The sequence below is a fragment of the Leucopleurus acutus genome (assembly GCF_964270905.1).
Source record: "Leucopleurus acutus genome assembly, chromosome: 10".
Taxonomy (NCBI): Eukaryota; Metazoa; Chordata; class Mammalia; order Artiodactyla; family Delphinidae; genus Leucopleurus; species Leucopleurus acutus.
The window spans coordinates 91,768,232-91,793,044 of NC_139153.1; the positions used below are offsets into that span (position 1 = coordinate 91,768,232).

General features: G+C 39.8%; 1 protein-coding gene across 1 annotated transcript in view; it reads left to right on the top strand.

The window, feature by feature from the left end:
- The first annotated feature begins 5,604 nt into the window (after positions 1-5,604).
- The window catches only part of NUP153 (nucleoporin 153), a 76,640-nt gene continuing 57,431 nt past the window's right edge, over positions 5,605-24,813 (top strand). The window contains exon 1 of the mRNA XM_082848799.1: positions 5,605-6,166. Within this exon, the coding sequence (XP_082704925.1) occupies positions 6,056-6,166 (111 nt within the window). The 5' untranslated portion in view covers positions 5,605-6,055. The remainder of the gene's footprint in view (positions 6,167-24,813) is intronic.

A 24,813-nucleotide genomic window follows, 5' to 3' on the forward strand; every position in this document is an offset into this window, starting at 1 on the left:
TAGTAGAATGCTCTTGAAAAGAAGTCTTAATAAGTTAGGGTCTAATAAATTCCAGCATTCTCTACAAATGCTTTTAAAAACTGAAAATGCTTGGTCTCACTGTGAGCAAATTGAATTTTGCAAACGTTATAGTTTTACATAGATTGGAACCTTAATGATGAGGCCAGTTTTCTAATGAAACTGAGGAATTATATTAAAAAAATAAACTAAGCCATTAGATTTATTGTATGGGATGAATTCAATAGCAGGTGTTTCGAATCTAGAAAGTAGACTTTGGGAGTAATTATTAGTGTTACGTGCTAGGGGTTAATAAGAGCATAATACAGTAAACGTTAAGAGAATTCAGTAAAATGATAAAGTATAATGCACTATGTGGACAGAGCTTGTTTTAATGTTTTGTACACTGACATATATACTAAATGCTGAGATTAGAAATCAACACATAGTAGGTTCAACACAGAGTAGGTGTTAATGTTTAGATTATGTTTGTAAATTGTTTATAAATATCTATATCCTCCTTTAGCCTTGATCTCAATTGTTTGTTTATCCTAGTTTACATTTTGCCTATAGGCTAATATATGTTTAATCTTTGTCGATTCATTAACTGTCTTAAATATTAGGATGGGACTGGTCTTCCTGAATTTGGTTATTATTTCATTCAGTAAAACTGAATTTCCATTTAGGATTGATGAATTTAAAATGTGCCTTCAATTATAATGGAAGGTACATAAACACATATATGCCCAAAGCTACTATATATTGACATACGCAGTCAGGAAGAAGAAAAATGTTATATGGCATGTTGGAATTAAGTGATATATATAGTTAATCAAAATTTGATTATATTAGTTAATTCATTTAGTCTTAAGTATTACTTTATTCCCAAAAGTCAGAGAACACAGTAAGTTAATGAGAGTATAATGATGTACATCTTTAAATATCTTCCCAATGCTGTGGCCTCTCTGTCCCTAAAATACAGACAAAAACCCCAGTACTTTTCTAGAATCCCAACCCCACTTTGAGTTTTTCCAGCTGAGACTGAAGTTCATTATATCATTATAATACTTTTTTTTTTAAAAAAAACACTAGTTTAACCTTATTTTTCTATCTAATGAAATGCTTGGTAATAATTATCACATAGAAATGTCTGTTGGAAGATCAAGGAGATCTGTCTAAAACTGCTCTCAATAAAATAATTTGCTTCAATACACATCATAGCAGATACCTCATTTTGTGTAGGTAGGGTAAATACATACCTTTCTAACTTCTTGTAATTGTCATCTCTAAATACTCCTTTGGCCAGAATTGTCTTACCTTTTGAAGAAGATATAAAGGCTGTTTTTCAATCCAGGTTGGGTGTAGACCAAATTGTATTTCACTTGTAATTGGTGGATATTCCTTATCTCTAAAGAAAGGTCAGAAGCCTCTCTATTTGCTAATTTATAATTGTCAGATGAATACCATATTATATGGGGAAAAATAAAGATGTTTCTTTGTGGGGAGGGACTTTAGTAGTAACAGTCTTTTCATAAATTAAGATCTCTTCCAATACACCATCTGTTTTGGCTGAAAAAAACTGGATCCACGTTTAAGTGAAGTTGGTCTAATTTCTTTTTTCAACTTATTGAGATGGAATTTCTGTCCTTCTGTGTTTTGTGTCCATTTCTGCCACTTGATCTGAATATGAATAGCTGTCTTTTTTTCCCTTATCCTCATAGAGACAAATACATTGAATTCTATTGATTTTGCTAACATGGCTTCTCTCTGTGATTTGGAGGTCTGATGTACAATGTCCTTTCCACCCAAATGCACCTGTTGATGTACTCTTCACTCCCATCCTTCAACATATCTTCATATCCCCATGCCATGATGGGAGTCCTGGAATTCCCAGGTGATCCTAAGCCAGCTGTTTGAGTCTAGTCTTTACAATGGCTATCATATCATACAGCTGGCAAATGTCTATGCTCACTATGCAGTAAGACAGTACTAGGATCTCAACGTTTTAGTCAACATGAAGGCTATCACAGAGAGAGATTTCTAAAGTGTGGAGTTCTCCACTGAACTGGAAAAAAAACTTTTTAAAAAAAATGTTTAAGTGGTAGTTAGGTTCCTAAATTGGCTACAAAAATGGCAGAGTGATGGCAAAGGTAAGAGGATAATAATTCCTGCATAATATTTTCATAGGGATCTGTTTACAATGCTAATGAATGCTGTATCATGAATAAATGAATTTGAGAAATATTAATTTGTTATGCAGTATAGAAAATGAATGTATGCAAGCTAGGAAAGGTTATATAAATAAATTAGTTCAGCTGTATTCATCATTGTATTATTTATTGCAATAAAATGGAAACAGTTGGCATTGGTAGTAATTGGATGTTGGGCAAATGAGCTAAAGTATATGTAGAGCTACTGCTATGTGTCAACACTGTTCTATGTGCTCAGATTATAGCAGTGAGGAGAAAAATCTTGGTGTTTAAAACCTATTAGGGGAGAAATTAGTTTCTATTAAAATACTCCCAGTGAAACAACCCAAAACACAAGATCACTTCTCAGAGTTATTTCAATTTTGTCTAGACCTAAAGACTGATGGGAATAGAAATAATGAATAAAGGATGAATAAAGAAGATAACCATTTTATAATAGAAAATCTGCAAGTGATAGCTTCCAATTCTGTGAACTACAGAATATCATAGGTTTTGTAGGGATTAAATTGTATCATTTATAGAAATTGCTTACTTACACATACTAAATAATACATATTATTTTTCCCTTCCGCCAAAACAACTCCTAATATGGCTGGAAGGATTTCAAGAATACATATTATTATTCCATGCCATTTGATATTTTTCCCAACTTATATATAGTATCTCTTAGAGAAATATTCAGTAATTATTTGTATGTTTGAAGGTGGCAGATCAAGTTTTATAATCAGAATAACTTATTATAACCCATTCAACTACTAGTAATTCCTAACTGAACAATGAGTTCTGTACCAAAAAGTGTGTGAAGAATTCTAGATTTGGTGATTTGTAACTCCAAACTGAATTTTAGCACAGACACCATATTATTTTAGAATCTCAAACTATGTACAAGAAGTTATTTCATCCCATAGCGAGGCTGATACTATTTCAGGGTAAAATTAGTCAGTGGAAAGTTTAGGATGCAGATTTCTTCTTGCTTCTTATTCCTTCTCTGCTGTCAAGATTGGTAAAGTTTCCAATAACTCAGTTACCTGAATGTGGGACTAAAGTATTATTGTTCCCTCACATTTATTTTACTTCAAAGAAATAATCATAAAATGAGTTAAACAACTGAGATCAAGGCTAAAGGAGGATGTGGATTTTTCCTTATCTCCCTGAATCCTACTAATCTTCTATTCTGAAGTTTTATCTGAGTGTGGCCCAGCTCTTTTGCATGTCCTTTCCTTTCAGAGCTCGGATATGAATGCTGTCTCATAGACCAAATAACAGCCCCCAAGAAAGGAATGATTTTTGAGCCACAGTTTATTCTCCTGTGCTGGAAATTTTGAGTTTGGTAGGGTGAAAAGGGCAAATGGTATGTGGCTACAGTTCAGTCTCCTATATATGAAGTGTAATTAGAGATTCAGGTACAGATCTTTCCTGGGAATTGGCTTATTACGAATTACCTTACTCTGCTTGTCACATACCTAGCTAAGAATCATGAAAGACAACTGTATTGAAGAAGGATGAAGTGCTTCAGGGGGAAGAGCTTGTATACCTGGAGAGTCTAGTGGGGAGTTAGTGGTGGAAGGGGGACACTGAAGCACAAAAGGAGGTAATTAATTTTGTCTATCCTATTTGGGAACTTTTTATAGTCTTGGTGGTTATGGTCAGAGGTGCCATTTGTTCTGTAAACCTATGCCTTATAGGGCATGATTCCTTAGGTGCTGGAAGGTACTACAAATTCCAAGGTACTGTAAGTTTGGCTTCACCTTTTTTTTTTTTTTTTGCGGTACGCGGGCCTGTCACTGTTGTGGCCTCTCCCGTTGCGGCGCACAGGCTCTGGACGTGCAGGCTCAGCAGCCATGGCTCACGGGCCCAGCCGCTCCATGGCATGTGGGATCTTTCCGGACCGGGGCACGAACCCGTGTCCCCTGCATCGGCAGGCGGACTCTCAACCACTGCGCTACCAGGGAAGCCCTGGCTTCACCTTTTGACTTATATGCTTTATATAGTGATTGGAATATTGGAGTGAAGTTTGGTGGTAGAGATGGTATAAAAGTCTTGAAGTTAGTTATTTGTATCTGATAACTGGATGATATTAGATGCTTTGTATCTAAGCATTTATTATGAACTATACAGAGATACATAAATCCCTTCATCAGAACCACCAACCTGTTGAGGTTAATATTCATTCTATTTGCAGATGAGGAAACTGAAGCTTAGAAAGAGGATCAGTAACTTCCCCAAGGCTACACAGCTAGTAAGTGATAGATTTTAAATTAAGTCTGTTTGACTCCGAAGTTATTTATAAGCTTTGAAACCAATTGTCTCAAATGGAACATTAAGCCTATGTTTCTTCACAGTAGATTTTCTCCCTAATCATTTGGTTACTTGTTTGAACTCTTATAGAAAAGCTGGGTTATAGTCCTGGCTTTGACTGCGCAGCTTAGTGTCCTCCAGTATGCCACCTGAATTCTCTGGACCCCTGTCTTGTCCGTTGAATGAGGGCTGGACCACGTGATCACCAAGATCTTTCTAACAGTCAGCTCTTACAATCTCTCTACTTTGTGGATGCAGTCTCTGAGCCTAGCTCGCTTATTCACTTTCCTAAATATAATGCCTTCTATTTGGGGCAAATATATGTATATTTTTATTACTGGTAATATACCACTCACCTCTAATGTGAGCTGACTGCTGTAGGTATTCATTTATTGCATTTCCTGTATACCAGGAAATATACTAAGTGCTCCATTTGGATGATCACAACAGCTCTATGAGGTGGATTTTAAAGTTCCCGTTTTATAGGGGGGAGGAAGGTTTTGACTTATCCAAGGTCAAACTAGAGAGTGGTGGAGTGAGAATTCCAGCACTTGTGTGTTTTGACAACAAAGCCCTTATATGTTAATGTAACATTAACGAAACTATGTATTTTCTATTTCTGCTTTAGGCTTAAAGATCATGGACATTGTCTTTTCAACCAGTTTTTTTCTTTTTATAAGGTATTGTTAGCTTCTGTCTGTGATTTTACGATCTGCTCACTTTCTGCCCGCTTTACCAACCACGGGGAGAAGGAGACTGGGAAGGAGGTTACTCTTTTTGTGCTAAACGCCTCTTTCGAAGTCTACGTTTGCAGTGAAGAGCAATAAAGCGAACGGAACCCCTGGCTTTGTGCCTCTGCGGCGAACCGCCCATCTTCCGCGTCCTGAGAATTCGTCGTCTTCTGCTGAACTACGTTTCCCAGAGGCCCGCGCAGCCGAGAGCGCGGGCTCGACCCGCCCTTCCTTCCTCCTTGCCTATCACCCGGTCGCAGCGTGATTATGCAAACTCGTCGGGCGCTAACAAGTGACGACCTTCTGGCTCACGACTGCAGCGGCGGCCTTAGCAGCGGCAATAGACGCAACAACGGCGACTGCAGGGAAGACGACGACGGCTGGGCGGGCGCTGTGCGCAAAGGGGAGGGGTAGGCGGGCGGCGCCGGCGGCTTCAACTGCGGCAGCTACGGCTAGGGCGACGGAAGAAGAATCTCCAGCAGCCGGCGGTTGAGTTAGGCCTAAGCAGCGCCCGGAGCCGCCCGCACTGTCCTCTGCGGGGGAATCTACACAGAGACGGTGACATACACAGAGGCTGGGGTCCGCGGGAGGCTGCCGGACCGGAGCCAGCTACTCGGCCTCTGTCGCCGCCACCCCCTTCCCTGCCGCCAGCGCGCGTTCTCTCTCCGCTCCTGCTCGCAGCCCCGCGATTCCTGGTGTGCCTGTGCCCCGCTGTGTGGGCAGCGCGTGCGTACTTTTGGGCTGGGGCCGGGCGGGGGGGGCTCTAAGGCCGTCTCTGCCTCTCCCGCCCCGGAGGGGGAAGCCGCGGAGGCTCACGCCATGGCCTCGGGAGCTGGAGGCATAGGAGGGGGCGGTGGCGGCAAGATCCGGACTCGGCGTTGCCACCAGGGGCCAATTAAACCTTACCAGCAGGGGCGACAACAGCACCAGGTACGGGACCCCGGCGCCGTGGGGGCCTAGCGGGTCGGGAACTGGGCGGGAGTGGACGGGCGGCGAGGGGCCCCGGCGCCCCACGTGGAGCGGACGGGAGGGCCTGAGCGGAGGCCCGAGCGAGGCGGCGGGAGCTCTGGCCGCTGGGGCGGCGACGGGAAGTGGGCTGAGACGGGCCAATCCTGCGGCGCACACGTGTGGTTCGGCCGCCTCTCCGCAGCCCTCTCCGCCTGGGGCTTTCCCCCGACCAGCGCAGGGCGGGAACAGAAATCCTAGGCCACGCTGGGCCTAGAATTCTTCCGTTTTTTGGCGGGGATTGGGGGTTTGGGGGTATTACTCACGTCCTCTCGAGGGAGAAGGAAAAAGATGTGGCTGGAGGCCCCTACGCCTGCTGTTTGCTAGTCTCCCGCGTCTTAGCGTGTGTGGGGAGGGGGCTGCCCGGAGGAATCTGCCTCCGGGGCACCCGGGGGTTGTCGGGGGCGCTGTTAGCGCGGAAAGTGAAATAAGTTACAACGCGATTAATTAATTCTCCATCTCCCGGTGTCCCTCCCCGATCTGAGAGCACTGGCTTCGATTTTGTTTTGTTTGTTTGTTTGTTTGTTTCTTAACCGGCTTATAGTTAGTGGCACTGGGGCATTTTGAAAGTCCCTCTCCACACTTACGTTTCTTTTCCGTCGCGAGACTCTTTCCTCCCCACTTTTGTCCAATCCCCCCCCCCGCCACCCCACCCCCCCGCCTTTTATTTTGGAAGCTGGAATTGGCCATTCTGCACAGCTGACCGGGACTCCAGTTCTGATCTCACGCACAAACTATTTTAATGTTACGGGGCGTATTCTAGAAGTTTAGGTACTTTTGACATTCCAGGAATGTTGGTGGTCTTATAATCTAAGCACCCTGTGCACTCGTGGGTGTTTGAAATTATGAAAAAGAGTTTATCCTAATTGTAACTGAGACATTTGATTCTGAGACAACTCTATTTTTAAAATTTTACTTGTTATGGGGATTGAGTAGTAATACGTTAAGAATATTCTAATAAACGTCACTTATAACACTTTTCAGGGATACTAAGGAGTATCAGGTAGGAGATACTACTATCAGGTAGGGATACTAAGGAGTATCAGGTAGGAGTAAGTGTGGGTCTTAAACTTATAAAAAACACAAAGGTATAGCAAAAGGGTCTGATAACGTGTCGCTTACTGTTAAGGGTAGACTTCCTAGATTGCCTTGTTCTGGATGATGATGAATATTGAACACTTTAACATGTTTGGTGCTGGTGTTAAATTGTATCATTAAAAACAGAATTTTAAAAGATTTCAGAGAAATTTCTTAGTAGTAAAAATTGTGGTTTATAATACTAGGTAGCTCTCTACTTACGGTTACAGGTCTTGGCCTTACTTTTACCTCCCACCGGTTTTCCCCCAGATATATACCAAAAAGAGCTTGGTTTTCAGATTCCTTTGTGAGGAGCAGGGGTACTTGCAGGCAGATTTAAGATTAGAATTCAGGTCACACGCCTGGCCATTTAACCGAATCCTTTGGTTGAGTGGAAGTTAAACACACATGCTTTCTGTTTTTCCTGAAGATAAATGTCTTTGAGTGCTTTCTAGATCTCCTCAAAAGAAAGTTACTACATAAAATAAATTTGTAAATACAGATCATTGGATGGTCTGGGCAGGGTTTAGAAAGGAGCTCATATATTCTGAGTGGCAAAAGCCAAAAATCACACCTTATTTTTAAATGTACTTAGATAAAAATCTAATTTGGGGGAGATGATGCCTTAACAACGTAACACCTATGATCCAGTTTGTCTTAGAGCTGGTATGATTTCAGACTGTGTGGTTTTGTTTTAAAGCCTGATAGTTTATCATTTCCCCCTATCTAAAGTACTTTCAGCTTTTTGCCCCACCCATTTAATTGAAAAAGAAAGTACATTTTTAGCTTTTGAATTGGATCAAAGGTGTTGGGGGTTTCTTAATCAACACTGAAGGTATTAATATTGGCAGATACTACCAAAGAAAAGTATCCAGGAATATACAAAAGAATACTTTAAGGATTTTTTTTTTTAAATCTTAAAATAAGGACTTTCTTTAATCCTTACTGGAACTTTTGTGAACTTGTAGACTACCTGGTTGCTGTCAACTATCCTAGGCGGTTACCTCTCTGTTTTGCAGCAACTGCTGAGTCATCATGAATAGCAAGGAGCTTCATGACATGGCATGTTTTGTACTAATGTATTTTGGTTAAATGTCCAGTGGTTTCTGGGCAAAAATGAAGTTTTTGGGTTGTGTAGTAGAGGCTTGAAAGAAGAATGAGCGATCTGGCACTGTTAGTTGATGGATGTTTGCCATTGCTTGTCAGGCCAACCGGCTTGTGCAGTCATGCAGTACCTGCGACTTTCGCATGTGTTCAACTGACTTGTAATTTCCTGTTTTGACTTATTCTGGTTTAGCTCTGCTGAGGTATATCTAAAGTTCACATTTTTTTCCTATTAACTTCTGATCTTTAAAATGGCATCTTGCTTCAAGTTGTGGAGACAAGAATCCATTGTCTTATTCAACTAACTGAAGGGTAGTAACCTAAGAATTGTAGAAGCAAAAATGAAGAACAGCACCAAATGATTAAGTTGATCATCTTCACTTGCCTTCTTTCCTACCCCCTAACTCTTAGCCCAGATGCATTTAGGAAATGGTATCATTTTTCTAGTGGGAGTGAACAGGTCAGTAAAGAGAATGTGCTTAGTTCTTGTCACCTGTTCAGTCTCCTTTCCCCTTTCCTTTTTGTGCAGATTGTCAGGCCCAGAAAGTCAGCTCTGGAGAGGTCAAGCTGCTTTTCTTAATAGCCACCACAAAAAACTTGAGCCCATGGGCAAACCAGAACCTTGCCTCTGGAAGAATCTACTGCCACCTCCTGGTGAGAAGGGAACTACTTATTTTTGCCCTTTTTTGGGGGGTGTGCTTCAGAGGTTTTGTCTTCTGGTTTGGAGCTAAGGGAATCCACTCATTTTATCTTCCTAGATACAGTTTCTCTTACAAGTCAGTTTCTGCATTTAGCTATTTTTAAAAAAGGGGGGGAGGAAACCCCTTTATCTATTCAGTAGCTGAAATCAGGAGTCTGCAAACGTTTTCTGTAAAGGACCATATAGTAAATATTTTAGGTTTTGTTGCTGCGGGTTCTTTGTTCTGTTTTTATAACCCTTTAAAAAATGTAAAAATCATTCTTAGCTTGCCGCCTGTATGAAAACAGGCTGAGGGCTGAATTTGGCCCACAGACGGTGGTTTGCCTAATCTTGGTTTATATGATAGTGTAGTTTTTTTTGTTGTTTTGGTAGCTTCTGTATGATACTTTGTCCCAAATAACTATGTCCTGCTTGGATTCTGATGGCAAAAGAGTGTTCTCAGTTTTGAAAAGGAGGGATATTTAATGGCTGAATACTTAACTCATTCCAGAAGTCTCTGAGTAGTTTTGACTTTTATTTTATCTTTATTTGCTTTATCCTAGATGTTTAATTAATACTGTTAGTGAAAATAGAAATGGAAATAGTTGATAGGAAAAAAATGTGCTGTAATACAGTCAGGGCCTCTGGATTTGAATCCCTGTTTCTGCCAGAACTTGGACAAGTTCTCTCTGCTTAATTTACTCATCTGTAAAGTGGAAATGGTTGGGAGGGGTTAAATGAGATAATATAAGGAAAGCTCTTAGAACAGAGCCTGGCATATAGAGTAAGGACTCATTTGAAATTGTTGTGATTAAGTAGAACCTTTTGATTTAAATGTTTTATCGTCTCTGAATTTTGCTGCCTCTTAGTAGAGGTATTTTTCTTTTATGTACCAAAGTTCAATCTTTCATAGGTTTGTACTAGATTTAAAAACTTGTTTTCTGAGTGATGAGGCCAAACCTTTAAACTACCTTAAACTGCGTAAAAATACATTATTTTTAACATGTTCCTCATAGAAATGCCTGTCATTTAAGTGTATAAGAAAATAAATCCAAGTGTTAAATTATTTAATGCATAGTAGGTTTTTTTGTTTGTGATGAGAGGCCCTTGTGTGTGATAGTTTATCAATTTACTCACCAGTTTTTCAGATAATGACAAAAAAGCCCAGGTGTTGTCTCCATTTCCTGGAAAGTCCTTTGATAAGGCAATTACCTATTACTTGAAGTAGAATGGTCTGATGTCACTAATTAAAACCATTTCAGTAGGTACAGAATATTATTGGAAAGATGTGATGACCTTGTATTTTCAAAAATGTTTTATTTGTAGCTACTTGGCTAATGGTCATGGTTGTTTTATATATATATATATATATATATTTCCCTTTTAGATAACTGTTTTTGTTTTTTTTAAGATATTTACTGGACTATAATTGCTTTACAATGTTGTGTTAGTTTCTGCTGTATAACAGGGTGAATCTGCTATATGTATACATATATCCCCATATCCCCTCCCTCTTGCGCGTCCTTCCCACCCTCCCTATCCCACCCCTCTAGGTGGTCACAAAGCACCGAACTGATCTCCCTGTGCTATGTGGCTGCTTCCCACTAGCTATCTGTTTTACATTTGGTAGTGGATATATGTCCATGACACTCTCTCACTTGGTTGCAGCTTCCCCTTCCCCCTCCACGTGTCTCAAGTCCATTCTCTACGTCTGCGTCTTTATTCCTGTCCTGCCCCTAGGTTCATCAGAACCTTTTTTTTTTAGATTCCATGTATATATGTTAGCATACGGTATTTGTTTTTCTCTTTCTGACTTACTTCACTCTGTAAGACAGACTCTAGGTCCATCCACCTCACTACAAATAACTCAATTTCATTTCTTTTTATGGCTTAGTAATATTCCATTGTATATATGTGCCACATCTTCTTTATCCATTCATCTGTCAATGGACAATTAGGTTGCTTCCATGTCCTGGCTATTGTAAATAGTGCTGCAATGAACATTGTGGTATATAACTCTTTTTGAATTATGGTTTTCTCAGGGTATATGCCCAGTAGTGGGATTGTAGGGTCATATGGTAGCTCTACTTTTAGTTTTTTAAGGAACCTCCATACTGTTCTCCATAGTGGCTGTATCAATTTATATTCCCACCAACAGTGCAAGAGGGTTCCCTTTTCTCCACACCCTCTCTAGCATTCATTGTTTGTAGATTTTTTGATGATGGCCATTCTGACTGGTGTGAGGTGCTACCTCATTGTAGTTTTGATTTGCATTTCTCTAGTGATTAGTGGTGTTGAGCATCTTTTCATGTGTTTGTTGACAATCTATATCTTCTTTGGAGAAATGTCTGTTTAGGTCTTCTGCCCATTTTTGATTGGGTTGTTGTTTTTTTGATACTGAGCTGCATGAGCTGCTTGTAAATTTTGGAGATTAGTCCTTTGTCAGTTGCTTCATTTGCAATATTTTCTCCCATTCTGAGGGCTGTCTTCATCTTGTTTATGGTTTCCTTTGCTGTGCAAAAGTTTTTAAGTTTCATTAGGTCCCATTTGTTGATTTATGTTTTTATTGCCATTTCTCTAGGAGGTGGGTCAAAAAGGATCTTGCTGTGATTTATGTCATAGAATGATCTGCCTGTGTTTTCCTTTAACAGCTTTATAGTGTCTGGCCTTACATTTAGGTCTTTGATCCATTTTCAGTTTATTTTTGTGTATGGTGTTAGGAAATGTTCTAATATCATTCTTTTACATGTACCTGTCCAGTTTTCCCAGCACCACTTATTGAAGAGGCTGTCTTTTCTCCATTGTGTACTCTTGTCTCCTTTATTAAAGATAAGGTGACCATATGTGTGTGGGTTTATCTCTGGGCTTTCTTTCCTGTTCCATCGATCTATATTTCTGTTTTTGTGCCAGTACCATATTGTCTTGATTACTGTAGCTTTGTAGTATAATCTGAAGTCCAGGAGCCTGATTCCTCCAGCTCCGTTTTTCTTTCTCAAGATTGCTTTGGCTATTCGGGGTCTTTTGTGTTTCCATACAAATTGTGAAATTTTTTGTTCTAGTTCTGTGAAAAATAGCAGTGGTAATTTGATAGGGATTGCATTGAATCTGTAGAGTGCTTTGGGTAGTATAGTCATTTTCACAATGTTGATTCTTCCAATCCAAGAACATGGTATATCTCTCCATCTGTTTGTATCATCTTTAATTTTTTTCGTCAGTGTCTTATAGTTTTCTGCATACAGGTCTTTTATCTCCTTAGGTAGGTTTATTCCTAGGTATTTTATTCTTTTTGTTGCAGTGGTAAATGGGAGTGTTTCCTTAATTTCCTTTTCAGATGTTTCAACATTAGTGTATAGGAATGCAAGAGATTCTGTGCATCAATTTTTTTAATTAATTTATATTTTTGGCTGTGTTAGGTCTTCGTTGCTGCACGCGGGCTTTCTCTAGTTGTGGTGAGTGGAGGCTACTCTTCATTGTGGTGTGCGGGCTTCTCATTGCGGTGGCTTCTCTTGTTGCAGAGCATGGGCTCTAGAGCACAGGCTCAGTGTTGTGACGCAGAGGCTTAGTTGGTCTGCAGCATGTGGGAGCTTCCCGGACCAGGGCTTGAACCCGTGTCCCCTGCATTGGCAGGCAGGTTCTTAACCACTCTGCCACCAGGGAAGCCCCTGTGCTTTAATTTTGTATCCTGCTATTCTACCATATTCATTGATTAGCTCTAGTAGTTTTCTGGTAGCATCTTTAGGATTCTCTATGTATAGTATCATGTAATCTGCAAACAGTGACAGTTTTACTTCTTTTCTGATTTGGATTTCTTTTATTTCTTTTTCGTCTCTGATTGCTGTGGCTAAAACTTCCAAAACTATGTTGAATAATAGTGGTGAGAGTGGGCAACCTTGTCTTGTTCCTGATCTTAGCGGAAATGGTTTCAGTGTTTCACCCTTGAGAACAATGTTGGCTGTGGATTTGTCATATATGGCCTTTATTATGTTGACGTAGGTTCCCTCTATGCTTGCTTTCTGGAGAGTTTGTATCATAAATGGGTGTTGAATTTTGTCAAAAACTTTTTCTGCATCTATTGAGATGATCGTATGGTTTTTATCCTTCAGTTTGTTAATATGCTGTATCACATTGATTGATTTGCGTATACTGAAGAATCCTTGCATTCCTGGGATAAACCCCACTTGATCATGGTGTATGATCCTTTTAATGTGCTGCTGTATTCTGTTTGCTAGTATTTTGTTGATGATATTTGCATCTATGTTTGGGAGTGTTCCTCCCTCTGCTATATTATGGAAGAGTTTGAGAAGGATAGGTGTTAGCTTTTCTCTAAATGTTTGATAGAATTTGCCTGTGAAGCCATCTGGTCCTGGGCTGTTGTTTGTTGGAAGATTTTTTTTTTTTTTTTGTGGTACGCGGGCCTCTCACTGTTGTGGCCTCTCCCGCTGCAGAGCACAGGCTCCGGACGCGCAGGCTCAGCAGCCGTGGCTCACGGGCCCAGCCGCTCCGTGGCATGTGGGATCCTCCCGGACCGGGGCATGAACTTGTGTCCCCTGCATCGGCAGGCGGACTCTCAACCACTGCGCCACCAGGGAAGCCCTGTTGGAAGATTTTTAATCACAGTTCCAATTTCAGTGCTTTTGATTGGTTTGTTTATATTTTCTATTTCTTCCTGGTTCAGTTTCGGAGGGTTGTGCTTTTCTAGGATTTCCAGGTTGTCCATTTTATTGGCATATAGTTGCTTGTAGTAATCTCGCATGATCCTTTGTATTTCTGCAGTGTCAGTTTTTACTCCCCCTTTCTCATTTCTAATTTTATTGATTTGAGTCCTCTCCCTTTTTTCTTGATGAGTCTGGCTAATGGTTTATCAGTTTTGTTTATCTTCTCAAAGAACCAGCTTTTAGTTTTATTCATCTTTGCTATTGTTTCCTTCATTTCTTTTTCATTTATTTCTGATCTGATATATGTGATTCCTTTTGCTAACTTTGGGGTGTTTTTGTTCTTCTTTCTCTAATTGCTTTAGGTGTAAGGTTAGGTTGTTTATTTGAGATTTTTCTTGTTTCTTGAGGTAGGATTGTATTGCTATAAACTTCCCTCTTAGAACTGTTTTTGCTGCATCCCATAGGTTTTGGGTTGTCGTGTTTTCCTTGTCATTTGTTTCTAGGTATTTTTTGATTTCCCCTTTGATCTCTTCAGTGATCTCTTGGTTATTTAATAACGTATTGTTTAGCCTCCATGTTTTTGTGTTTTTTACAGTTTTTTTCCTTTTATTGATAACTAGTCTCATAGCATTGTGGTCAGAAGAGAAACTTGATATGATTTCAGTTTTCTTAAATTTACCAAGGCTTGCTTTGTGACCCAAGATATGATTTAGCCTGGAGAATGTTCCATGAGCACTTGAGAAGAAAGTGTATTCTGTTATTTTTAGATGGAATGTCCTATAAATATCAATTAAGTCCATCTTGGTTAATGTATCATTTAAAGCCTGTGTTTTCTTACTTATTTTCATTTTGGTTGATCTGTTCATTGGTGAAAGTGGGGTGTTAAAGTCCCCTACTGTTATTGTGTTACTGTCGATTTCCCCTTTTATGGCTGTTAGCATTTGCCTTATATATTGAGGTGCTCCTATGTTGGGTGCATAAATATTTACAATTGTTACACCTTCTTCTTGGATTGATCCCTTGATCATTATGTCTTATCCTTCTTTGTGTCTTGTAATGGTTTTTATTTTAAAGTCTATTTTGTCTGATATGAGAATTGCTACTACAGCTTTCTTTTGATTTCCATTTGCATGGAATATCTTTTCCATCCCCTCACTTTCAGTCTGTGTGTGTCCCTAGGTCTGAAGTGGGTCTCTTGTAGACAGCGTATGTATGGGGTTGTTTTTGTATCCATTCAGGCAGTCTGTGTCTTTTGGTTGGAGCATTTAATCCATTTACATTTAAGGTGGTTATCGATATGTATGTTCCTATTACCCTTTTCTTAATGTTTTGGGTTTGTTTTTTAAATCTTTTCCTTCTCTTGTGTTTCCTGTCTACAGAAGTTCCTTTAGCATTTGTTTTAGAGCTGGTTTGGTGGTGGTGAATTCTCTTAACTTTTGCTTATGTGTAAAGGTTTTAATTTCTCCATCAAATCTGAATGAGATTCTTGCTGGGTAGAGTAATCTTGGTTGTAGGTTCTTCCCTTTCATCACTTTAAATATGTCCTGCCAGTGCCTTCTGGCTTGCAGAGTTTCTGCTGAAAGATCAGCTGTTAACCTGATGGGGATTCCCTTGTGTGTTATTTGTTGCTTTTTCCTTGTTGCTCTTAATATTTTTTCTTTGTATTTAATTTTTGATAGTTTGATTAATATGTGTCTTGGCCTGCTTCTTCTTGGATTTATCCTGTATGGGACTCTGTGCTTCCTGGACTTGATTGACTATTTCCTTTCCCATGTTAGGGAAGTTTTCAATTATAATCATAATTGAATCATATAAAATTTGATTCAAAAAACATATAAAATTTGATTCAAAAATATGATTCAAAAAATTGAATCATATAAAAAGGGTATTTTCTCAGACCCTTTCTTTTCTTCTTCTGGGACCCCTATAATTTGAATGTTGGTTCGTTTAGTGTTGTCCCAGAGGTCTCTGAGACTGTCCTCAATTCTTTTCATTCTTTTTTTTTTTTTTTTTTTATTCTGCACTGCGGTAGTTATTTCTGCTCTTTTATCTTCCAGGTCACTTATCCGTTCTTCTGCCTCAGTTATTCTGCTATTGGTTCCTTCTAGAGAATTTTTAATTTCATTTATTGTGTTGTTCATCACTGTTTGTTTGCTCTTTAGTTCTTCTAGACCCTTGTTAAGTGTGTCTTTTATTTTCTCCATTCTGTTTCCAAGATTTTGGATCATCTTTACTGTCATTACTCTGAATTTTTTTTTGGGTAGGTTGCCTAGTTTGTGTTCATTTATTTGGTCTTGTAGGTTTTTACCTTGCTCCTTAGTCTGTAATATATATATATGTGTGTGTATATATATATATATATATATATATATATACATGTATATATATATATATATTTTTTTTTTTTTTTTTGGGGTGGTGCTGTATTCCTGTCCTACTGGTTGTTTGGCCTGAGACATCTAGTGCTTGAGTTTGCAGGCAGTTGGATAGAGCCAGTTTTTGATGCTGAGATGAGGACTTCCGGGAGGCCTCACTCAGATTGATATTCCCTGGTGTCTGAGGTTCTCTGTTAGTCCAGTGGTTTGGACTCAGAGCTCCCAACCACAGGAGCTCAGCCCTAACCTGTGGCTTGGGAACCAAGATCCTGCAAGTTTTGTGGCACGGTAAAAAAAAAAAAAAAAAAAGAGAGAAAAAGGAGCAGTACAGTATCAAAGAATAAAAAAGAAAATAAAATTAGAAAGATAAAAAATATATTAGGAAAAATAAAACTGTAGTTGAAACAACTGCAGCAAGTTAAAATAAAATTACAACAGAAAAAAGAAAAGGGGGGGCAACAAGCCAAAAGGAGAGAACAATAACAAGGTATAAAGAATAAAATAAAATTAGAAAAATAAAAGATTTATTAGGGAAAATAAAAATATAAAAGAATCAGAACAGTGAATCAACAAGGTAAAACAGAACCCCTATCTAAAAGAGGAAAAAAGAAAATAAAAAAGCCTTGGCTATGGAGTCAAAAAAAGCTTGGCGGAGTTTAGGCGGGGGTGGAACTGAGTCAGGAGCAGAGTTTAGCGTTGGGCAGGGCCTAGGCAGGGTGACTGTTCAAGCGTGGGGTGGGGCCTCTGCTTAGGACCTGCTTGGAAGGGGTGAGGCAGCACCTCCAAAGGAGGGCCTCCAGAGTGTGGAGTTCCTAGGGCCCTGGTTGAGGGTGTGTGGGAGGGGTTTAGGCCCAGCGCATTGGAAGGGGTCTCAGAGGGGATCTCTGAGGGTAGAGGTGGGGCCCTGGGTGGGGGGGCAGGGGCGGGGCTTGGGCTCTGCGCGGCAGGAGAGGCTCCGAGTGCAGAGGATTAGGCCCGGGAGCCCAGCAGGCGTCCTGGTGCGCAAGTGGACAGGGAGAGCACGGGCCCTGTTCCCTTCCGTTCCTTTGGGCCCCTCCCCCACCTTCTCCCCCGTAGCCACTGGACCCGTAACCGGGGTGGGTCCTGCTGCTGTAGGAACCCCTCCCTTCCCCTAGCCACACCTCAGGGGTGCCGGTCCCAGAGTTCCGGCCTTTACTTTTGCTCCCCCTTCCCTCCCTCCCAGTCCCTCAGGACCCATGCAGCTGGAGGGGCCCTTGGTGGGCAGAGGATTAGGCCCGGGATCTCAGCAGGCTCCCAGGGGCCCAAGTGGGCACGCTCCCTTTTGATCTTCTGCCCTCCCAGTGGTTCCCAAATTTCCCCCTTTGGGCGTGGGATCCCTTCCCCTCCCCCAGCCGCCCCTCAGGGGCGCCAGTCCCGTCCAGCCTCCACTTCTCCTCTGCCTTCACTCTCCCCACGCCCCCTGTCCTACCTGGTCGCTGGGGGTTCTTCCTGTGTCTGTGGTTCCCCACTGATGCCTGGTAGGTGCCCTAGTGGTGAGGAGACGCGAATTCTGCGTCCTCCTAGTATGCCATCTTAACTCCGCCCTCTCTGTAATATATTTTTAAAGGATTCTTCTGTGTTGCTAAGCCCAGTTGAAAGTCTTGCTACCAGATACAATTTACTGTGTTTACTATTGGAAAAAGGATGGTAGAACGCCTCTTCCGTCTAAAGATATTTCAGTTTCCCTGCCCGTTTGCTTGTGACTTAAAGAATAAACTTTTACACCCAATTTTCAAACAGATTGTGAAAGGAAAGTGACAATATCTTGTAGATAACTTTTAGTGGATTAAGTTGCTTTAGGCTTTTATTGTGTCTCCTATTGCTAGTTTGAAAGGTCTCTTAGGGACTCCTTTTCTTGTCCTTGTTGTTTGATTACTGTTAATTATCTATTAATACCACCTCTATAATGTAGATCTCTAAAAATAAGAGACTAAGCCAGGTCATGTTTCTCCTTCCTGAATTAGTGTTAGTCTTAAAGGACGTTGAAAATTGTGGCCAGTTGTAATTTAAAATTTTCTTAGCTACAATAACTATTATGCTCATGTTTTGTTTTTTTAAATTAATTAATTTTATTTTTGGCTGCGTTGGGTCTTCGTTGCAGCGAGCGGGGGCTACTCTTCATTGCGGTGGCTCCTCTTTGTTGCAGAGCGTGGGCTCAGTAGTTGTGCCTTGCGGACTCTAGAGCACAGGCTCAGTAGTTGTGGCACATGGGCTTAGTTGTTCTGCAGCATGTGGGATCTTTCCAGACTAGGACTCAAACCCATGTTCCCTACATCGGCAGGCAGATTCTTAACCACTGTGCCACCAGGCAAGTCCCTATGCTCATGTTTTTTGAGTTAATCTCTTGATGTTGAGAAGAGAAATGAAAAGTATAAGGAATGGATTTTACGTGGCTAGAAAGATTTGGACTGGGTGGTTAGGAGAAACTTGGCTGCTAAATGACTATTTGTAGGTTGTAAAATGTGACAAATAATAGCTTAGGTTAAATTCAGATTATTGAAACTAGATTCGGTATAACTGCATTAGAATTTGAATACTTTATAATAGAGATGCATTGTTAAAATAAGTAATGTTAGAATGGATATATTAAAAAGCTGAAACTAACTGAAAGATTAGAATGGCATCTAGGTTTTTACTATTTAGTGTTTAAGTTTTTTTATATTTATAATTAGATATTCTTTAAGTCTCATGTGAAGTCTTGGGTTCTTAGCCCTTGTTCTTCACTTGGGCTTGGATGGAGCAGGGGGAAAACTGATTAGGGAATCTATATGAAATGAGACTTCCAGGAAGTGTGGAGAGACTAGTGATACGGGAGTTGAGTGGGTAAGGAGAGAGTTCACAGGCCCCTGGAAGAAAACTAAGGGTCAGTGACAAGCTTCAACAAAATAAAGGCAGCCGAAAGAACAGACAGAAATCAAAACAGCAGTGTATTCTGGGAGAATAGGGCTTCAGAACCTTAAAACTGAAGATGGGTTATGTTTGATATTTATAGTTAGCAATCCTGTAAAGTTTACATGAGAAAGATTTTATAATCTGAATACTGCTATTTAGTAGAGGGTAATGTGAAGAAAGGAGAGTTGAGGGAATTCCCTGGTGGTCTAGTGGTAGGGCTCTGTGCTCTCACAGCTGAGGGCCTGGGTTCAGTCCCTGGTCGGGGAACTAAGATCCTGCAAGCGACACAACGTGGTGCAGCAAAAAAAACAAACAAAAAAACAGTTGAATAGAACTGAAGTCAAAACTCAAGTAAACTAATAGGAATAGAGAGCATTATATAAGAAGAAGGAAGGCTATATAGTATTTATAAGGAGAGGTGTCTCTGGTTATTACGATATTACAAGTTGGTGAGACGATATACAGGAATTTTTTTTCCATTACAAATGAGTTCTGAGTTAGGATTGTGGAAGAGCCTGGCCCCACCTCAGCCTTTTTCATTAACCCTTGAACTCAGGTTAAATGAAATTTGAAAAGCTAATATATTCACAGTACCTTACAGATTGGATGTGCTTGATATGTGTATAGTATTGAATTTACTTCTGGCTCCCAAATTGAGTATTTATTCTAGATCTCAGTGACATTTTGATAGTGTTTTTGTTGTGAGGTGTTTTGTTTTTGTTTTGTTTTTGCCATGTTTGCCAAATGAAGAACCCTTAGTTCTTGAGGATAAAAAAAGTCCAATCATTTTAACCAGTCCAGGTTTAAAGATTCACTCCTGTAATCCTTGAATTTAACTTCATTACTTAGGATCATCTGGTGTAGACTTTGCTTTGGCTACGAGGAGTATTTTAAAGATTTTAATGCCCCATTTGTTTTGTTGCTTTTTCTGATAAGCCCTTCATTAATTTTTATTTCTTTGACTACTTTTCTGCTTCTCTTCATTTAGTTGGCTTTGTGTTATTTATCATTCCAGAGGATGGTTCAGTTTTCCCATGCTCTTGGCTAACTTCACAAGTTGTTTTTTGGAGGAAGGACTATTAGTGTGGCAACAAAAATAATATTTGTTTAAGTTGAAGCTGTTATACCAAGCAAATGTATTATTTTTTTTTTTGAATTCTAGGATTATTGATGTCCTTTTTTGAAACTTGCCACAGCATATTCGTATGTGGGAATAAAAAGCTGGTTGACTAGTGCAGCTGTAGAAAATTAAAATCATGCACCAGCTAATCTGTGCACTGTACAGACCTGTTGCCTACCTTCACAGAGCTGATACTCCAGGGGAGGTGATAGACTGTGATTACCATCCCATATGACAGATTGCCTGTAGGCAGTACAGGGTGCTGTTGGTGCATGTAAGTGAGTGACTGTCCTAGACTTGGAGGATCAGAGAAGATTTTCTGTAGGAAAACTTAAACATCAAGTTACAATGATGGCAGTTATGCTTACCACTGAACCCTGTGGAAGTGGAGAGAAAGCTATTCTGGTAAAGTAGGATTTGAGTATTCACTGCTTAGTAGACCTTTACTTAGTGTACCTCTTTCCCCCGCAAGGTTGGTTGGTTTGTTTGCTTGCTTATTTATTTATTTATTTATTTTGCAGTACGAGGGCCTCTCACCGTTGTGGCCTCTCCCGTTGCGGAGCACAGGCTCCGGATGCGCAGGCTCAGCCGCCATGGCTCACGGGCCAGCCGCTCCGCGGCATGCGGGATCTTCCCGGCCCGGGGCACGAACCCGTGTTCCCTGCATCGGCAGGTGGACTCTCAACCACTGGGCCACCAGGAAATCCCTGCTTGCTTATTTTTAATATCACAAAACATTCTTTCTTCAAGTCCATATAGGAAGCTGATTTGCCCCATTCCTGTAAAGACCTGAAGCGTATTATCTCAATAACTCTTGAAAAGATAGACCTTCTTTGGTGATTGTAAAAGGAACCTTTTCTTCCATAAGAAAACTATTTTTCCCCTTTTCTAGCTTCCTTCACTTTTTCTCAGTTTTCCATTAGTGGCTGAAGTACTTTGAAACTCATAAAAATTGCCCGCCAGGGAAGTACTTCTCCAAATCTATATGATAGACAGGGTCCCTTACATCTTCAGTCTACCCTATTCTGTGCATAATCAGAAGATTTCTTTTCCCTAACAGCTTTTTAAACTTCTAGTATCTGGTAGTGGGTTATTTACTATAAATAAGCATGTTAAGTCTTTAACTGGAAATAAGAGAGATTCAAAGGTAGCCTTTTATGTTTTACTTTTGTTTACTTCTATATTTGATTTTCAGAATTCATATTATAAAGTAGGTATTTATGAAAGTTGGTATAATGGTATGACATCTTTGATGAGATAATCTCGGAAACAGTTTATTTTGTAGTTAAGTTTATACTCAGGGTTATGTTTATCATGGCCTTAATTGGGAAACTTGTCAGAGTTTTTAGATGATTTTAGTACAGTGGTTCTCAAACTTTAATTTGTGTAAGAATCACCATAAGAGCTTGTTAAAACAAATGTACATTTCTAACATGCTCTTAGGTGACACCAAACCAAGGCTGCTGGTCTGAAGATTCCAATTTGAGAACCACTTTTTTAGGCTTTTTTATAGTCACTAGATAAGCCACAGAACAAAAGGTTACACGTACATTCTCACACATACATGTACGTGCACACACACATGATTAAAGGGGAATTTTGAAGGATCAAAATAGTTATTTCAGGTCTATGAGATTTTGCATTTATTAACAGCGTTACGAGAAGCTTGGATGGCACGTGCCAAGGACATTCCTACATGTGAGTCTTTGCACCTTTTGCTTTCTCAGCCTATAATACTTCTCTGCTAGAAACGTACATGGCTCATTTCTCACTTTTTCAGGTCTTTGCATATATAAAATGACTATCCCCATTTTGCTTCCCTTTATTGCTTTATTGCTGCCCATAGCACTGAATCACCATATCATGTGTTACATGTTATACTTATTTGTCTCCCTAACTTAGAATCTAAGCTCCAAGAGGGCAGGAACCTGTTCCCTGTTTTTTATCCCTGGTGTTCTTGCCTGACATGTAGTATGTGATCAATAAGTATAGATTAAATGAAGAAAAGCAATATTTGCCTTTTACCTCTGTGAGCTAGATAAGATATTAAAATATTCATCAGGGTAAGCCTCTTTCCTGGTCCGTTTATGTACTGTTTTACAGAGATAAAAGTTGGATGTAACTTTTGGATAGTGAGTGCTTCCCCAAGTATGGTATATGTGTTCCATTGTTGCTAAAGAAGATGAATCTAACTGATACGTGGACTGACTTTTTATTTTTCATGTTAATTAGAAAACAAATTTAACAAGTACACTAAGGACCCAACAGGAAACAGTTCTCCAGATGGTTCAGCTGAAATATCTTTAAGAAAGAGTCTACTCAAAGATATGGTGGTGATTAAAGGAATACATGCAGGATAGCAGGATACCCAGAGACTAGCAACAGTGGGAAGCTGCTACCATCCCTAGGACTGGATGGATAAAGGGAAGAATCTGTGCAACTGGAGTGGAGGAAGGGCTACCTGGCTGGAGCTGTAGTTTTGGAGAAGGGACGCTTGAGCAGAGGGAGCACAGGAAGAAAGACTTCTCTTTCCTCCCATACTCTAATATCCTCCAGAATCTCTCATGAGCCAATCCAGAAGCCAGTTCGTTGAGACAGCCAGTCAGGAATGGTGTCAGGGCAGTGCAAGTGAAGACCAGTACAGCATCAAATTTGTGATTTGGAAGATTTTATTGTATAGGAAAAACTGTTTATTAAGAGAAATAAAATAAATAGAAAGAAAACCATTAAATAACAGTACAGGTAAAAATCATGGCTACAGTTTGGGAAACACTGGGGAAATAGTTATTAATCCACATTGTATTCAGCACAGTCCACTATAAGATTTGTTTTTCTGATTCATTAAATAGCATTTTAATATTATGATATATTTTAATTATTGTCTGACTAGTGCTCCACATGTATGTTTTCCAGATAACTGAATATTAAGATTTAAGTATACATAATTTTATTCACCTCTTGTAGAGGGATTTCTTCCCTGAAATGTATTGTGATTTCCTGAAATGTATCTAATTTCCTAATCTCTTTAATGAGATTGGTGGTTCTCAAACTATAGCATACATCAGATTCACTTGGGAAGGTTTGTGAAAACAGGTGAGCCCTATCTCCTGAATTTAGTAGGGCTGGGGTTGGGCCTTAGGTAATGCAGATATAAATGGTGAAGGGACCACATCTTGGGAACCACTAGTACTAGGGTATACTGAGCTTAATTTAACTTTTCTTGATGACTTAGGGTCATTTACCCTATAGAGGCATATTGAAGTAAGGGGATATTTCTTTTTAATAATGGTTCCAGGTCAATTTTAGCATCTGTATTTAATTTTGTTGTCAAGTGCATCATGCTGTCATTCATTGTGCCATTAGTAATTCCTCTCTCACTGTAATTTTTTAAAAAATTTATTTATTTTATTTATTTATTTTTGGCTGCATTGGGTCTTCGTTGCTGCATGCGGGCTTTCTCTAGTTGAGGCAAGCGGGGGCTACCCTTCGCTGTGGTGCGGGGACTTCTCATTGTGGTGGCTTCTCTTGTTGCGGAGCACAGGCTCCAGGTGCATGGGCTTCAGTAGTTGTGGCCCATGGGCTCAGTACTTGTGGTGCACGGGCCTAGTTGCTCTGTGGCATGTGGGATCTTTCCGGAGCAGGGCTCGAACCCGTGTCCCCTGCATTGGCAGGCGGATTCTTACCTACTGCGCCACCAGGGAAGCCCTCTCACTGTAATTTTGTACTAAGCTGCTCTGGGCTGAGACTAAATAAATTGGTTACATTTTAGTTTAGAAAAGAGAAGGTCTCCAAGCAAAATTCATGAGTTTCAACGAAGGAGCTTTTTTTTTTTTTAATCCATTTTGACTGTTCAATTTTTACTGATTATTCTCCACAATACCTAATGCTGCCGCATAAGTGACCTTTGGTTAAGTACGGTGCTAATTTTAAGTTGTTCTGTACTTGCCTCCTTCAGTGACTAGAGATCACAGGAATCTGATACTTTTAGTAGCTAAACCCCTTAGAGGAAGTCTACAAAAGATTTATTTTACACTAAGTTCTTGCTGTAGTGCCTTAACATCGCTTTGTATCAAATGTGTCTTTTTTTTTCTTATTTAAACTGTGTTATGTATTGAAAGCACTTTCAAGTCTTTTGGAATATGGGGAGGGGGTAAATAAATATTTAAATATAAATAATTAGCAAAATAATAAACATGAATGTTTTTATAAATGTTAAATCTTGGAGTAGGTATAGAATCTTTCTTTCCAAAGAAACTAATACTGTGTAACATTGGCATAGAAAAGGGGAACAGTGAATTTGTGTTTTTCATTAGTGAGTATTCTAGGGCTGCTGGCTTCATGTGTTGTTAGAGATCTTACACAATGTAGATCTGTTCAAAGTTTCTGTTTGGAGGAAAAGTAATTACTTTTTTCCCAGTTGTTACCTACAGCTTTTCAGATAATCAGGAAAATACTATTCGAGTGCTTATATCAGAGGTGTCTTCCATCTTTCCTATTGACAGAATTTTTCAAGGCCTCTTTGTCTTGGGTTTGCTTTCAAGGTTTATGTGTTCTGCCTTAACTTTACTGTTTTTTTTTTTTGTACCTGCTGATTCATTCTTTCCCTTCCATGACTTTCTCTCTGAAATCCTATTCTGTGAAGGGAATTG